The sequence below is a fragment of the Phycodurus eques genome, chromosome 16, assembly GCF_024500275.1.
Source record: "Phycodurus eques isolate BA_2022a chromosome 16, UOR_Pequ_1.1, whole genome shotgun sequence".
NCBI lineage: Eukaryota > Metazoa > Chordata > Actinopteri > Syngnathiformes > Syngnathidae > Phycodurus > Phycodurus eques.
The window spans coordinates 14444798-14461616 of record NC_084540.1 but is presented as its reverse complement, the minus strand read 5'-3'; the positions used below and the strand labels follow the sequence as shown (position 1 = coordinate 14461616).

General features: G+C 41.0%; 2 protein-coding genes across 3 annotated transcripts; one reads left to right on the top strand and one right to left on the bottom strand.

The window, feature by feature from the left end:
- Nucleotides 1–232: 232 nt before the first annotated feature.
- Nucleotides 233–6859, bottom strand: ankrd40 (ankyrin repeat domain 40). The gene is made up of 5 exons (XM_061700346.1): nucleotides 6413–6859; nucleotides 5836–5984; nucleotides 4974–5594; nucleotides 3298–3479; nucleotides 233–2206 (listed from the first exon to the last, which is right to left on the bottom strand). The coding sequence occupies exons 1-5, from the start codon at nucleotides 6544–6546 to the stop codon at nucleotides 2063–2065; spliced, it is 1230 nt and encodes a 409-aa protein (XP_061556330.1). The 5' UTR covers nucleotides 6547–6859; the 3' UTR covers nucleotides 233–2062.
- Nucleotides 6860–9536: 2677 nt separating this feature from the next.
- luc7l3 (LUC7-like 3 pre-mRNA splicing factor) lies at nucleotides 9537–15179 on the top strand. 2 transcript variants are annotated; one of them, XM_061701304.1, is made up of 11 exons: nucleotides 9537–9739; nucleotides 10124–10190; nucleotides 10306–10345; nucleotides 10633–10777; nucleotides 10878–10955; nucleotides 11035–11139; nucleotides 11955–12116; nucleotides 12257–12624; nucleotides 12745–12965; nucleotides 13059–13282; nucleotides 14561–15179. In XM_061701304.1, the coding sequence occupies exons 1-10, from the start codon at nucleotides 9641–9643 to the stop codon at nucleotides 13247–13249; spliced, it is 1476 nt and encodes a 491-aa protein (XP_061557288.1). In that variant the 5' UTR covers nucleotides 9537–9640; the 3' UTR covers nucleotides 13250–13282; nucleotides 14561–15179. The 2 variants fall into 2 exon arrangements, with proteins under 2 accessions (XP_061557288.1, XP_061557287.1); XM_061701303.1 differs by having other exon boundaries at nucleotides 13059–15179.
- The last annotated feature ends 1640 nt before the right edge of the window (nucleotides 15180–16819 follow it).

Genomic DNA, 16819 nt, shown 5'->3' with positions numbered 1-16819 from the left:
ATATTACGCTTTATGCGGACTATTGTAAGACTAATAGGCGCGTCTTCTCGCAAAAACGAATTTAACAAATGACTATGGAGGTACCAGATTAAAAAATAACTCATGACTCTACCTCCCCCTAGTGTTTATAATGTTGCATTTCAACTATATTAGGAAACTATCATACCCGCTACACACTCAATATTAATAAAACGATACTGCATTGGAATAAAGGAGACAGAGAAGACATGAAGGCATTCACCATGCTTTATCAAAGAACACAGACAGGTCTCCAGAACAAAATACACAGCTTCAATAGTGCCTACGATTATGTCTGCAAGTACACAGGACGCATCTTTTATAAAAATATCAGACTCTGGATGCATAGGTTAAGTCAAACTGTATTCTGCTTGAACTCTAGAACAATAAACAAACTTGCAAATATTGTTAGTCCTCTCCTTTTCACAGAATCCAACATGAGCCATGAACCCATTTTAAACATGACACTCTCACCCTGTCTAGCCAGGTCCTTCCTCCTGCTCATTTCGGTCTTAATAAAGCTGTTAACATTGTTTTTACTTCACATTGCAACTTCCAATGTCCACTTCAGCTTCCGACATAAACGCTTTGACACAAACACAACAGGTCTACCCGGTTTAAAAAAAAAAACGAAAAAAAAACCCTAAACTACGCTTATTAATAAAAAATATCCGTCATAAAGTAAGAGCTTCGGGTATACATTTGTAAAGTAAACAGCACTGGGTTAGAAATATTTTGATTGTAGGATGTACAATGTGACTTAATCTACGGCCCCACTGTCAAGAAATGAGCCCCAGCGTGAACAGAACACAATGGTGAAAGCAGCATTCACATTTCCATGACTTAAGGCCCATTACCATCTTAACATACAACAATTAAGTGTTATGACTCATCTTGTCAGTGCAGTTTTAGGTTAGGTCAAATACTTTTGTTATCTAATAAAGTTAAGATCAAAAAAGAAAAAAGAAAAAAAGACTGGCATTGAGAAGGTTGGCCAAAATGGAGGCAACCCCACACCTTCCTCCCCTTGTGGCTTGTTACTAAATTAACTATCGGAAACATGACTCAGATGAGCAGGTGCATTTTTCATTCCACTCCACTTTGTAGGAAACAAACTTGTTCAGGTGCATTCCTTTGTGATGCTCTGTGGTTTGCTCATCAGCAGGTCAAATTAGCTTTGTGACGACAACGGTCCGTCGTATTGTTCAACGCAAGTTGCAACCTGTGAACGTTGATGGGACCCTCACACGCAACTTAACATTAGCTCAGAGTCTTGTTAATGGAAATCAAAATGTGTGGTCTGGCCTTGTGATAATAGTTAAAACAACTAAAATATGAATACTTCAGAGATGGTGAGGTATTTGAGAATTTTAAATAACTAAGAATTTTAATTGGTACACCGGAAAAACTATAAAAACTACATTTTTCTTTTCCAGTGTAATTCATCTCCATCGTGTTGGAACGTATGCAGACAGCAGTTAAAATGATCAGTCCAAACAGCCCAACAATTAAAGCAACTAATGGGAGCTCCCCTCTTGCAGCAAAGACACAAGGGTGAAGCAACAGCATGTATAAAGGTGTGTAAGCAAGCTGGAACATGTTCTATCACTTCAAGTATATTGTACTTGCTCTGTGGCTCTGATCTGCAACAGTTATGCAACTGTGTGTGACACTTTGTCCCACACATGTCCATATAAGGCTATTGCAGAAACCCCAGGAAGACAAGCTAATGTCCCCGAAACAACCCCTTGTCATTCCCTTGGAGTCTTGGCACAAGGTGCACTGGGTGACGACGGAGAGAGAGAGGCCCAAATATTTTCTCTCATAATCCAAGACACCATGCATCAGTAATCTCTCAGAACTAGTTGGGAACACTTAAGCAGCAAAAAGGCCCAGGGGAGGACAAAGAGCTTGAGAACTTGAAAGACGCAATCCCGCTATGAACAAGCTGAACAAAGCTCGACAAGGGATCTGGCAGGCAACTGGTTAGCGGCCGCTGGAGTGTGGCTACAGAAGCCCGTGAGAAGCAGGGAAAACGGGCAGTCTAGTAGGTGAGGCGGGAGGCCTTCATGTTGTAGCAGGGTCTGTCAGTGAGGCTCCCCGTTCCAGAGAACAAGGACAAGCCCTCGGATTTCTCCAGGACGACCTCCAGCTCCTGAAAGTCCTGCAGCCGGGCGACATCTTTGTCCTGGACAAAAGAGGGATATCCGTCCCATATTGGACCAGTCATTGTCGCTGGTCACAACACACATGAAGCAGCACATTTCTACTTGTTCCTGCAATCCCTAAATGCAGTAACAGCATCTAGATTCTAATAACTCGTACATACTGTACTGTTCATTTTCCATGCACACATAATTGTGTTTATCAATATATGAACTACAGATATTTTTAAAATATATAAATATTCTGATCGGGCATTACGTGTTGTCAGTCTGAGATGTGTTGTCTGTTCCACACCGCCAACATTTTTTTTAAAATTTGTTTTTAAAAATAACTTTATTTACAGGTCTATGGCAAAAGACACGCGACAATTCTAAAAATAAACTAGCTTTTGGATTCAAATATACTGTGCACGATGGCGATGCGGAGTAAGTGTCTTTTGCGGCGTCGATCAATGACGTCATTGATCGGATCGGCGAATTATGACATTAAAGCCGATCAGCCGATCAGCTTAAAATGCTAATTATTGGCCGATACCGATAAAGCCGATAAAATTGGTGTAAAATCTACTTCTGTTCAATTAGTTTAGAATGTATAATCATTCTTATGCTGTTTTACTCTTTCGATATTCACCCATGAACCTCCAAAGATCAATGGTTTTATGTTTCTACGGGAACCTGTGCAAATGTGGTGAAAACACAAGGCAGTTCTCAGCACTGTTTCAAACTCTCTCGAACACTGTTACCAGCCCCCATAACAAAAATACACATATTTATGGCATTAACAGTTTCAAGATTCCCAACATTTACCTTGATATAAAGGTAAAAGTAAAACCTATTTTAGTAGCAGTAGGTCAAACTTTGCTTGTCACAGCTTCAGTGTACACAAATTTTGTAGCACCAAAAGACACAAAAGAATGACATTTTTAAATATTTGTATGTATATTTTGAGTCACTTTAGGAAAAGTCATCACATTTCAGGGTTAAAGAATGCATTGAGGGTATTTTTATTGCTGTCAAATGTGAAAACAGGTAATATTTTGACTCAAACATTATGTAAGGGGACAAAAAATAAATAAAATAAAAAACAAACAGGGTTAATTAAAGTGCATCTTACCTTTCTTAACATGGTGTTTGGCAGCTTGCGGATCTTCTCCACGTGCTCAGTACTGATATCCAATTCGCGGCAGCAGACCCTCAGCAGCGCACGATACGTGAGCTCCTGGCGGTCAAGCTCCACCTCGATGAAGTCGTTCTCACGGGCGTTAGGGTTCTGGATACGGACCTTCAGTACTAATTCTACAGTGGGATTGAAGCCAAAGGTGGGTTCATCGCGGTAAGATTTGGGACAGTATTTTGGGACAGTAACGCTATTCTAATTCAAGTGACAGACTACTACAACCTACTGCCATAACCAAATAACAACTCGTACGATTATCCACATATTCATACAACAGCTCTTTTACAGTGTGTTCTGTGAACCAATCAAGTCAATCCATCCAGCTTTTCATCACATAAATCAAAAATGTGCTCTACATATTACACAAGCGCCCATATACCACACATTGTTGTCCACATGTATATTGCTGTGCCAATATAACAGTTGATCTTGAACTCATCTTTTTGCAACTGTGTTTTGTTTTGCTGTTTTATTTCCCTCATGGGATTAGGAAAATCTATTTACACGTGATTTCAGTCCGAAAAATGTAGCAGTGTTACATATACAGCAAATCCCCGCATACTTGTACCACAGCACCTACGGTTTCACATACTGACAGATTTTTTAAATATATTTTTTTTCACCCTTTTCCCCCCCAATTTTTATGTTGTTTTTTTTTTTTTGGGGGGGGGGGGGACGGGACACTAACCCCCCCTGTCTTTTGGTGATGAGCAATGTTGTGTTTGTGCCAAACATACCTTTTGGAATGATGTTACTATTGCTTGTTTTTTACTTCCGCACTCTAAAAGATTTATTTTGTTCCCCCAATTGAGTTGTACGGGTTATATGTCCCATATGAACAGCGGTGTGTAGACTTTTTATATGCCCTGTACATCTTAAAGCTAGTCGTTTATCAGAAAATAAATCCCCCAAAATAAGTATATTGAATTAGTTCTATATTGTTTAGTGTTTGTTGCACTGAGGTGACCATTATTGACCAATCAACGACGACAGCGTTTTCAGGTAGACCCTAACTCCCAGCCAAGGCACATATTTTACATTAGAAAAATATTACCGCAGACCACCCCAAAAAATGTCACAAAAGTATATGTACTGAAATAATGATCGTCTCAATTTACTCACAAATGTATTTATTCAGTGTCAAATTTGGGCCTGTACAAAGCTACTATTGTGTTGTATGAACTGCAACAGGTGGATATACAGGTTAATTGTACCTTCTGCTACCTAGTGGAAAACCATTTTATTGTTTTGCTTGTCACTATAAGCATAGACGTTGAACAAAGACACATTATTAGTCGTAAATAAATTAATCATTTTTGGACCAATTAAGTGAAATTGGATAATTTCTACAGCACACCTAATGATCTCTCACGCTACATTAATATGCTGTGCCACAGTGGTTGGGAATCACAGCTCTACTGTACCATGGTTGTTGGTACCCTAATGGAATGGTGCCAAAGGTACACTGTAGATTAATTATTTTGGTCTGCCTCACAGCTCCTGAGATAGGAAAGATAATATATGGACCTGAAACAAACTGCTTCATCAAAAGGGGGCCAGGCAGTACTTACATGACACATTTTTGTAAAGGCTGGAAAAGAGTTTGCTCTCACCTTGTACATTGACAGGGAAGGTGCTTGTGAAGAAAAACGGCTGGAAGGCTGGCAAAGGTCCGCCTGGCTGACTGTAGCCTATCTGCTGCGGGACAGACTGCTGCCTGCTCACTGTCGGGTTGGATGGAGCCTGGACCTGACTCCCATTGCTGCAAGCCATACCTGGGCTGGTCGAGGCCAAAGGAGGCGAGCACATGGTTCCATTGTGTGGCACTGCGTGGTTAACAAGGTGCGGCTCGACTGACAGATTCATGGGCACTGTGCAGTTTACAACTGTGTGGTTATGAGATGGGGCTAAGCCAGTTGCCACGCCATTTTGCTCAGCCAATGGAACAAATTCCCTGACTTGAACTTGGTTATGGGTGATGGGGTTGGTAGGTGGAATGGGGTCATCAGAGGCCAGGCTCTGTGGCATCTGTAAGTGCTGGGTTGGAGAAAGTGGGGCTGAATTGCTGTCTGTGAACTCCGGGTGTTCCACAGATCCATTTTGTGCATGGTGCTGAGAAAGGAGGAGCTCCATCTTGTTATCCATCTTTGAGTAGAAAAAGGGAGGGTTGGACAAATAGTTGGGGATGATTGGCAACTCAGCCTCCTTGACTTCTGGCACGTCCTCCACTTCAACTGTGGAAGTAAAAAATGCAATGTAGCTAGCATTACTATATCATGTCTGCATTAAGTTAGCCCATGAAATAAGAGACTGTCAAATTGATTCTATTTCTAAAAAAAATAAATACCGCACAAGGTTATTGCAAATGTAAGCAATGTTTTGTTCATGTCCAATGGTAATATCTTGATCCATCTTACATAAAGACGATAAAAAAAGTTATGAAGCAGAAAAATAATCAATGTGACTAATGTTTACCTCCTAAAAGTCGCTTGATCTCTGGTTTGGATGTGAGCTGTGAGGCCAGCTCATCCTTAGCTGTGAGGATGTCTTTGTCCGCACCACTATTAAGTAAGTAGGACACGATCTGCTTATGGTTCCGCTTGCATGCCCAATGCAGGCAAGTCCTGGTGAGATTAAAGACAACGCAAAAACAACAGCTAATCGTAACATAGATTGATTTTACTTTACTGTAGTATTGTATAATTATTACTAATGACTACATAAGTGATGTTCATGATTGGGGAAACTTTTGTACCTGTGAAGTATATTTTTTCTCAGTGAGTTGTTTTTCTTTTTTTCTGTTTTTTTTGTTTGTTTGACATCCCAAATTACCCACTAAAAGGATTTCCGACAGGCAGCTCCAAAGGATTAAGCCATGATTTGCCTAATTGGATTGCACAGGTCAAACCAATCACATGCAACTCACCAAGCAACTTCTTGACGTTGTTAAATTAAGCGTCAATTATTTACATTCAGTGAAGGCAAACACATTTTGTTGCTTTTCACCTCAGGGAGACTTCACCTATCGTTATGCTTTCGTGCTCGAACTTACCATCCATTGATTTCGTTTTGGGAATTGACGTTTACTCCACTCTCTACCAATGTCCGCACTTCGTCAATGTCCCCGATGGCAGACGCCTCCCTCAGTCGCTCCTGGAGTTCTTTATCCAACGAAGTGGTGGACATGTTTGCACAGTCTACGAGAGTCCCGAGTTCATAGGAGATACTCAAGCTTCACGAGTTAGCCTGACAATAATAATGGCCAAACAGTACTTGCTAGCTTGACTATGTCATAGCAGTCTTTGGGGCTAATGTTAGCTGGTGATAAGAAACTGCTTCAGCTAATGCGAATTGATTATTTAGCGTTTACAGATTAGCGTATACTGATTCCTCGTTTGCACTCGGCTCGGTTTGTAATGTCACAGTCAGCACCGCTTTCCAGTCGATCTGATCGGCGGCGTCTGCGTTCCTTCGGCGGGTTGCCAGAAGCACCGCCACATCATGGGGGGACACTTTTGGATGTAACAACGACTAAGCATACCGGATTGAGCGAGTTGGCCCGTTGCGCCAAACGTCAGTGTGCCCCGCCATATTGGAGGTGGCAGTAAAGTAATACAAGTGAATGGATTGCACTTCATAATGCGCCTTTCTACACAGTGAACAGTTAATGGCACTCATTCACCCATTTACACAAATTATAATTAGGCACCAAAAATAACATGCCGCTTTTAATTTTATTATTATAAACAGGACTACCTGAGGAGCCTGTGGCTATTCTAAAAATAACTAATCACCAGGGCTGGGACATTGAGATTTCCTAGGAATGTTGTAGAAGTGATCATTTGAAAATATAAATACTTGTAGAGATTTGTAGAAACAAAATGTTACATATTGATATTCATTTATTTCCTATATTTGATGAGTCATTATTGATAATTGTGGGAAATAATTTACATGATCAGTGTTTTCATATAGATGATCATTATTTATAAATAATAACAAATAGTTAATGGTAATTTGAACACATTTGTTATTTCAGAAATGTGTATCAAACTTGTAGCCCTTCACATTTAAATAGTAAGCTACCCAAGAAGTAGCTCTCAGATTTAAAAATGTCAGTGACCCCTGGGCTAGGATATAGGCAGTAGTAAGCAATCAGGGCCAGCGAAGCATTCTCTGTTGGCCTAGACCTGGGGTACTCAAATAAAAATCTTAATGAGTCAAATTCCATTTATCAAGGACGGTCAGAGCACATGCGGTAATACTGTAATATTCAAGTCCTTTTCATCCAAAACAACAAGGAAAAATCCATCCATCCATCGATTTTCTGAGCCGCTTCTCCTCACTAGGGTCGCGGGCGTGCTGGAGCCTATACCAGCTATCATCGGGCAGGAGGCAGGGTACACCCTGAACTGGTTGCCAGCCAATCGCAGGGCACATACAAACAAACAACCTTCCGCACTCACATTCATACCTATGGGCAGTTTAGAGTTGTCAATTAACCTACCATGCATGTTTTTGGGATGTGGGAGGAAACCGGAGTGCCCGGATAAAACCCACGCAGGCACGGGAAGAACATCCAAACTCCACAGAGGCGGGGCCGGGGATTTAACCCCGGTCCTCAAAACTGTGAGGCTGATGCGCTAACGAGTCGTTCACTGTTCTGCCAGGAAAAAATACACAATACTAAAATAAAATGTGGCGGCACGGGGTACGACTGGTTGGCACATCTGCTTCACAGTTCTGGGGACCCGGGTTCAAATCCGGACTTGCCTGTGTGGACTTTGCATGTTCTCCCTGTGCCTGCGTGGGTTTTCTCCGGGCACTCCGGTTTCCTCCCACATCCCAAAAAACATGCCTGGTAGGTTAATTGACAACTCTGAATTGCCCGTAGGTGTGAATGCGAGTGCGAGTGGTTGTTTGTTTGTATGTGCCCTGCGATTGGCTGGCAACCAGTTCAGGGTGTACCCCGCCTCCTGCCCGATGACAGCTGGGATAAGCTCCAGCACGGCCGCGACCCTATTGAGGAGAAGCGGCTGAGAAAATGGATGGATGGATGGAAAATAAAATGTCACCTCCTCTTTTACAGAAATGTAAAATAAATAGTTGAATAAAACAAGACATGACTCCCTCATGAATCAAAAACAATATAACAGGAACTGTTCAAGAATTTTTTTTTTAGAACAAAAAAAATAAATTCGGGAAAATATATTATGAATCAAGCATTTCAGTAATTCCAAAACTAACACATGCTAAAATAAAACCAAATGGTTATTCTTTTATTAATTCTGCATCTGAGAATGGCTTCTTGTGCTTACCCAAAATCAATGGACCATGCCACTCAAACTCTTTCATGCATGAATTATGACAACCTAGGTCAGGATCTTCTTGTTACTCTTTAGCCATACAAAAAAAACCCTCATTTTTTGGCAAACATACATTATTTAAAGGAGTTTATGACAAGTCCACTAGGATGGACAATATGTGATCACATCAGCATGCCCAGCAGTATCATTGGAATACTGCTAGCATTTACTGTTCCTGTTTTTTTTTTAAATCTTTATTATTATTATTTTTGGGGTGGCTGGGGGTCGGGGTAACCATTCATCGACGCTGTCACTAATATCATGCTCACTTGACTCGGAGGGTGTATGCTCAACTGTCCTACATGACTATTATGCTTTGCATCTGGCCTCTACAAAACGAAGACATGAAACTCTCATGAATCATGATAGAACTGTTAGAATTTATACAAAATAGGTCCAATCGGTCCACTTTTCCACATTCAATATGGCGGTGAAATATACGTACTAATCAGCCCACAAGGAGGTAGCTATGTAACATATGCCTGTTGTAAACTTGGCGTCAACGATTGTATTCATATAGATTACTGAACATTATAAAGTTTATGCACTGTTTTTTGCTAGTGGTATTAATAATGAAAATATCAAATGTGGCTGGACGCTTCTATTTGACCAGAAATGTGTTTGTGTTGCGTGTACAGAATTACCTGAATGCCTAAATTAGTGTGAGGGCATTATCATAATGTCCATACAGTTATCGTTTTATGATGAGTATGTGTGGTTTTCCATGAAATTCCATCGTAGTTGTTGTATTTCCGGGTCAAAAGTCTTGATTCACTTTGCAGTTAGTTAGTGACGTCACCGCAGCTGCCATTTTGATTCCGATGTACTTTGGGTTTGGGCGCACTGGGATGGTGTGAACTGCAGCTCCGCGATATACTGTTGTGTTTGACAACCATATTTCCAAGTTAAGCAAAATGCTTTCCGCAGCCCAGTTGCTCGACGAGTTAATGGGACGGGACAGGAATTTGGCCCCGGACGAAAAGCGATGTAACGTCAAATGGGACGACGAGAGCGTAAGTTAGCATTCTTGCTAATGCTAGCCTCGAGGGTTTGATCGCTAACGTAACTGAACGTCTCGTGTTTGCGGAGCCAATACGCGTTGGCTATGTCTTTGAAGCATTTTAAACGGTTAATCGTGCAGTTATCGAATAAAGTAGCCGTACAAATATACACGACGCACCGTGACAAATGTTATTCCGCACACGTTGAATCATTGTTAGCCTACTAATGCTAATGGTAGACCTCACAATGAAGCATCAGTTTCATGCGTTGCGATGTGGTTCATGCAGGAAAGATTCTTCACTTACTTAAACTTAGCTGAAGTGTCGAGATCGATATTTTGCCAAAGAAGGAACATTTGAGGACCTTGAAATTAAAATTTTCATCTCTGGCTTTAGGTGTGTCGATACTATCTGTGTGGCTTCTGTCCAGCAGAATTATTTACAAACACACGCTCCGATTTGGGTAAGTCAAACACCAGTATACTATTCCACGTCGCACGGATTGTATACGTTCACAATACATTTGTGACATGACAAGAGAATCTCACTGATGAACGATTTCCATTTTCTGTTGACAGGCCCTTGTGAGAAAATCCATGATGAAAATCTTCGCAAAGTGTAAGCAATGCATTGTTGCACTTTACTTTTTGCCGTGTGTCAAATCATTGGACTCAGTAATGAAGAATGTGCGCCTCTGTTGATATAAGTTTCCCCATCCTGTGAATAATTAGAGCAATAGCCACCTGTTTTTAATACAATGCAGATATGTCTTATTTGTTAATAGTTTTTAACTTTTTTTTTTTTGTAGATGTGAGCTTTTGGGAAAATGACTGACTTTACCCATGTAGCTAGATAATGTATCATTCTGTCTAGCTATCTTAATGTTGTATTTTGTTTTTGTCTAGATACGAAAAGAGCTCACGTTTCATGAAGGAGGGCTATGAGCGAGACTTTCTGCGCTATCTGCAATCGCTCCTGGCCGAAGTCGAACGGCGAATTCGCCGAGGACATGCTCGCCTCGCTCTTTCCCAAGCTCAGCAGAATGCAGGGGTTTGTGCTGCATATTTTTCTATAATAATTATGAAAATGTGCAAATTATAGAGAAAGCTATTGTTATTTGGTACTTAAAGATAGTGTTTTTTCCCCCCAGCAAGCTCCTGCTCCAGCAGGAAAGAATGAGGAGAAGGCTCAGGTTCTGACAGAAAAGATTGAAGATTTAGTCGTACAGGTTTGTTGCAAATAATGCACAATGATTTTCCTTTTTCGCCACTTATGTGGTTGATTTAACACTATATTTTTTTGCATAGATTGAGGAGCTGGGCTCTGAGGGTCGTGTGGAGGAGGCTCAAGGAATGATGAAGCTGGTTGAGCAGCTCAAGGAGGAGAGAGAACTGCTTAACTCCAACCCTTCGGTGAGTTACCTAGCTCAGTCTAATCAGTCTACATCTACTGTCTTAAGAGTTAATTTAATCCTGTCATTACTAAAATATTTTTTGTACTTTATTCAATTTTGTAAAGAAAAAAAAACAAATGACAACTTGGCCGTTAACCCTCCAGAATTAAAAAAATAAATAAAATAAATGACAACTTGGCCGTTAACCCTCCAGAAGTACAACCACTGCACTATACTGTTTTAAATAGCCATAACATACCCGGCATTAAACTACATATAATTTTCATGCAAGTCTATTTTATATGTACTGAAATCTAATATTGATTCAACAGATATGTTTAATAAGTACTCTTAGTTGAAGATTTAAGCAGTGGGGGAGTTAGGGATTCTTCCCTCACAATTAGGATGCTACATGGATTATATTAGTCAACTACGAGATGACATCAATTTAAAGTCCCGACCAATGTTCCCTCTAAACTGGGCGCCTGCGCAATCGCGCACTGCTAGCACGTATTCAGCGCACAAGAAAATCTATGCTGCGCAAAAAAAAAAAAATCAGGACTACTGTGGTTAAAGTATTTTCATTTCAAGTGGGCCAAATCAATTATATTAAAAGTTAACCAATGAAAATTGCTGCTGTAATTTGGTTCTTCAAATAAGCCGCGCAACTTGCTATGATCCAAGGTTTTGAACAGGTGTCATACTGGTGTGTGGCCACAGCGGGCACATCTGATGTTACTCACAGTGGTCCTCAGTGCACTCAAGGAGCTTGTGTGTCTGCCCAGACACATGAAAATGGTCCCGACTGATGTGTTTTTTTTTTTTCCAATTTAGACCATTGAGAGCTTTGCGGCCCAGGAGAAACAGATGGAGGTGTGCGAGGTGTGCGGAGCCTTCCTGATTGTGGGCGACGCTCAGTCTAGGGTGGATGACCACTTGATGGGAAAGCAGCATATGGGCTATGCTAAAATCAAATCTACTGTAGAGGAGCTGAAGGTAATAGCACCACAGTTTTGCAAAAGTGGGGGGAGATACAGCAATGGCAAAATGACTATATTTTTGCTTATAGCATGTGCCTAAAATTCACTGCTGATCACTTCTGTAATTAACTTAGTTGCTTGCTCACCTTCCAACAGGAGAAACTACGACGCCGCTCAGAGGACCCTCAAGGGGAAACTCCAGTCGTTAAGAAAGACAGAGAAGAGCGTGAGAAGGAGGAGCGGGAGAAGAAGCGTAAAGAAGAGGAGGAAAAGGAGAAGGAGCGAGAAAAAGAAAAGGAGAAGGAGCGGGAACGTGAGAAGGAGCGTGACAGGGAAAGAGATCGGGACAGAGATCGGGACAGGGATAGGGATAGAGACAGAGATAGGGACCGACGAGCACGGCGAAGCGATTCTAACAGCCGCCACTCCAGCCGAGCATCAGACAGGAAAAGAAGTCGATCACGGGATCGTCGGAGGTCCAGGAGCAGAGACAAAGACAGAGACCGTGACCGCAGACGCAGCAGGCAAGCCAAATTCTTATTCTCTAATGTCAAGAGTTTAGAATCAAAATGATAACCCACAAAATATGCAGTCATAACTGCAGTGTAATTTTTCTGTATCACTGACATTTGAATGTCCCGCAGGAGCCGGGATAGAGACCGAGATAGAGAGAGGGATAGGGACAGGAGACGCAGCCATGACCGCTCCGACCGGAAGCGACGTTCCCGCAGCCGTGACAGGAAGAGGTCACGAAGCTCGGAGCGCAGACCTCACCGGCACCGCAGCCGCAGCAGGGACCGGGACAGGGAGAGAGATAAGGAGAGAGACAGAGATAGAGACAGAGCTCGCTCATCCAAAGAAAAAGGTGACAACCTATGTCTGTTTATTATTTACTTATTTATTTTACAATTTGTAAAGTGGATGATCACACCGACCCACCCCATGATGTTTTTTCCAGAATGTAAGGGGTCTGAGGAGAAGAGCAGCAGCTCCAAGAAAGACAAGAACTCTGATGGCGACGCTCCTGCCGTCAAGGCTTCAACAGAAGCAGAGCCGATGGAGACAGAGGCAGCCGCCTCGGCCTCCCCCCTTCTCCTTAACGGCCAGCAAGAGCTCCTCCTTTCTGAAGGTGACACTCAGTCCAATTAAAACTGATCTGATAGGACCTCAGATCAGACTCAGGTAAGTGTGTCCTTCTCCTCGCCCCCCTGACTCCCCCAAACCCCTCACACACCCCCACCCCTCCCACGCTACCTCCTTCCCCTCCTGCTCCCACCTTCTTTGCATTCACTTAAATGCTGATGATGTTTGTCTGATGTACCATATCCTGTTTTTGAATAGTGCATCATAAGTATGCACTGAAGATGAAGAACTAGGCCTGATGAATGAGAAGAAGGTAGAAATCATTCACACAAAGCCAAGAGGGAAAGGCCAGTGTAGCCCTGAGCAAACATGCCCAGAGGTACCCCCTCGTTTTGTATCGCTTTTGATCCTTCAAGATGTTTTGGTCCTTGTGGACAAAAGTATCAGGAAAAAATATTACAGTATGAATCCAACCAATTTTCCTTCCTGCATTTTTTTTTGTCCAATTGGCAGTATTTATTTGATAAACGTGTTAAGTTGAATTCAACGTAGATTACAAATGGTTACAAACAACTGTGTGTTTATATGTACCCATGGCAGGGACTATTTTATCCTCATATGTAAACACACAGAAATACTTGACTAGCAAATGCCATGCATTTCCTTACTGTGCCTGATAATGCTCTGCACTGTGTGTGTTTTTTGCGGGGTGGTGGTGGGGGGTAGTCATAGGAACCGGGGGGTGGGCGTGTAACGTAACTAACTAACTGGAGGGTAGGGTTTATGGCATAATTTGCAGCTGACTTCCACACCTCACAGCGTTGGTGTTGTGAGCGAGACCACATGTGAAAAGGGCAAATTAAAAATCAAGGATACTCTCTGACTGTCAAAGTGTGCAGGTACTCACCCCAGGTACTCCTTTCTATACCCACATCCTTTTGTCAATGCTGTTGCCTGTCTCCACAACATCAACTTGAAAGCTTGATTGTGAATTTGTGTTGTTTAGCTTTCATCATTCAAGTATAGGAGAGCGCGCCTGCTTGATTAACCTCTGCTATAGGGTTTAATGTAGTCCTTTCTGAATCATTTGTATGTCACATCTGTCCACTTGCATAACTACTGAGGAAATATCACAGTGTCAACACTTAAAATGATTTAATTTTAAAGTGGTGTCAAACTTTGTAGACAGTTTGTCAGCATTTTCAGCCAAACGCTGACAAGGCATGTCAGAGGAACTTTGTAATCTTTTTTTTTTTTTTGATGTTCTTTCTGAGATATTCTGTTATTGCTGATAGCAACTATTTGTTTTTTTTTCTGGACCAGTTGTTGTGGGGTCCTTTACTAACATTCCATTTTGTGAACATGTTTGCTCAACAGGGGAATCTGAGATACCCATTGGAGGAAGAACAGGAGGAGAGAATCCCAAACTCACTTTGACCCTGGCACTTCGCTGCTTATAAACAAGGTGATCCACATATGCATAGTGGCTTACATAAAATCAAGAACATACATGTGGAAAGAGGGAGGAAAATATTACTACATTGGTTTTCATATCTGTTGATCTCATAGTTGGATGAGTTGTTGTGGTTAATATAATGTGTATTTTGGGGGTGTAGACATCAGTCAGACATCACTTGAAATACCAAACTTGGTAGGCAGATTACACCCGTTTTTTTTTTTTTTTTTGAGACTCTCCCCTTTTCTCTGCATTTAGTAAGAGCTCATTAAAAAAACAATATTTGTTGTTTGTTTTGGTGTGTCAGGTCCAACTTCACTTCCTGATATATTTTTTAAATAATGATGTAAAATGTTAGTCCAATGAGAGGGCTTGGTTCTTTTTTTCCTTCCACGTAGAGCTACCAATGATTTGCTCCTCTTGCTGTAAAATATAGGTAATTTCCTTTGAATCCAAACATTTTGGTTAAAGACTGAAGATGTGATTAGTGGTCAGCTTCAAATGTTCATGTGTTCTTGAGAAATAAAAGGTAAAAATGTGTTACTATTGTGTTCTTCCTTTAGATTCATACAAAAAAATCAAATGTCTATAGGGCCTCTTATAAATCATGGGTTACGTAAGATACGTCTTTATGAAGGGTAACTGCAGCAAATGTTTTTTTTCTCTCTCGATAGTGGGTATAAAAAGGACACAACCCTGGTAAAATGATCATTTCAAAACCTTTTCCACCATTGATGTGGCTTGATAGCTTGCACAGTTAAGTTGAAAGATTTTAGGGAGGGTAAGTACAAATAACAGATAATGTTGCACAAGTGAGCACAACCTCTATTAACTGGGGATGTGACTGTGTTCAGAATGACTCAATCACATTTAAACTCAGGTTAAATTGTATTCTGCACACGCCTGCTTCATTTAAAGAGACTGACACAGAGTACACATTGAAATGAACCGATTGTGGTTTTGTAATGGCCCTGTCAGAGTCCAGACCTGAAACTGATCGAACATCTGTGGGGGGTTCTTGAACAGTGCAATCTGGCAGAGTTGGACTGCTTTTGCAAATCAAGATGCGGCGTTGATAGATGGAGTGCTGTAATAGAAGACAAACGTGCTGCAACAAATCACAATATTTGAGAGTGCATATTTATGAAAGTTATTGAACATTAGTTTTTCCTCTTAAAAGGTGTCCAATATATTTTTTTTTACATCACTAAAACCTGACATTTGAAGATTTGTGACAAAAGTATCAGGATAAATTCTGAAGTGTAAGAGGAATATCTTCTCATATTCAGTGGAATGCTTCAGAGGGAATATGCCCCAAGAACAAGACAGACTAAAACATTTAATGGCTGGATGTGCATTCAAACGCATAGAGAATGTCAAATTCAATCGACTTAAGGTTATATTGTAGTGCACTAAGGTACATCCTGAGATTTCATTCAAAAGGTGCATTTCCCTAAATTCTGGTGAGTAGTATGTCACAGTGAGTCTAACTGCATTTAGTAGAATTTGTTTCGGGCGTTGGTGTCATTTTCACCACAACTAGCCAGGACAAGGTCTTCTTACTGAAAACCACATATATTTATTCATTTAACCCCATAATTGGAAGGTTTTCTTCCAGTTGCTCAGTGTTGATTGCCAGTGATGCCGGTAACGCGTTACTCAAAAATGTGGTCCGGTGACGTCATAGTAATATAATGTTACTTTTTATGTTAGAATTGTCAGATTACGTTAACTTTGGTTGTTACTGCCAACAGTGTGCTGGCAATAGTTGGGTATAGTTCTGTTATTTATGCGGAACATGACGCTAGTCAATCACCAAGACACTTGATTTAGTCACGGTTCACGTCACAAGTGTAGACCAATTATCAGCCTCTGTTTTAGTAATGACTAATAAAACGGACAAAACACACCATATTCTTAAATATCCATAACGAAGATGCACGCAACGACTAACTACAATATCGAAAAAATGCGAAGCAGATCTAATGTTAGCCACAGGGTCCGTGGAATCTATTATAATTTTTTTGTAATGTTTTATTTTCTTAAATTACTGCGTTGCATGTACCCATCATAAGGGCCGAAGGACTATGCGTTGTTGTTGCCATGTATCGTAAACAACTAGGAAAAGTGAGGATATTATAAAAAAAACAAAAACAAAAAAACGGCTAAATTATCAGCTA

Excerpts from the sequence above, each read along its gene's own strand:
- ankrd40 (XM_061700346.1), bottom strand. The coding sequence starts at position 6,546 with ATGTCCACCACTTCGTTGGATAAAGAACTCCAGGAGCGACTGAGGGAG. Across the intron at positions 5,595-5,835 it reads GATCAAGCGACTTTTAGGAG|TTGAAGTGGAGGACGTGCCA; the intron begins GTAAACATTAGT and ends TTACTTCCACAG. Across the intron at positions 2,207-3,297 it reads CAAACACCATGTTAAGAAAG|GACAAAGATGTCGCCCGGCT; the intron begins GTAAGATGCACT and ends TCTTTTGTCCAG.
- luc7l3 (XM_061701304.1), top strand. The coding sequence starts at position 9,641 with ATGCTTTCCGCAGCCCAGTTGCTCGACGAGTTAATGGGACGGGACAGG. Across the intron at positions 10,778-10,877 it reads AAGCTCAGCAGAATGCAGGG|CAAGCTCCTGCTCCAGCAGG; the intron begins GTTTGTGCTGCA and ends TTTTCCCCCCAG. Across the intron at positions 12,966-13,058 it reads TCGCTCATCCAAAGAAAAAG|AATGTAAGGGGTCTGAGGAG; the intron begins GTGACAACCTAT and ends TGTTTTTTCCAG.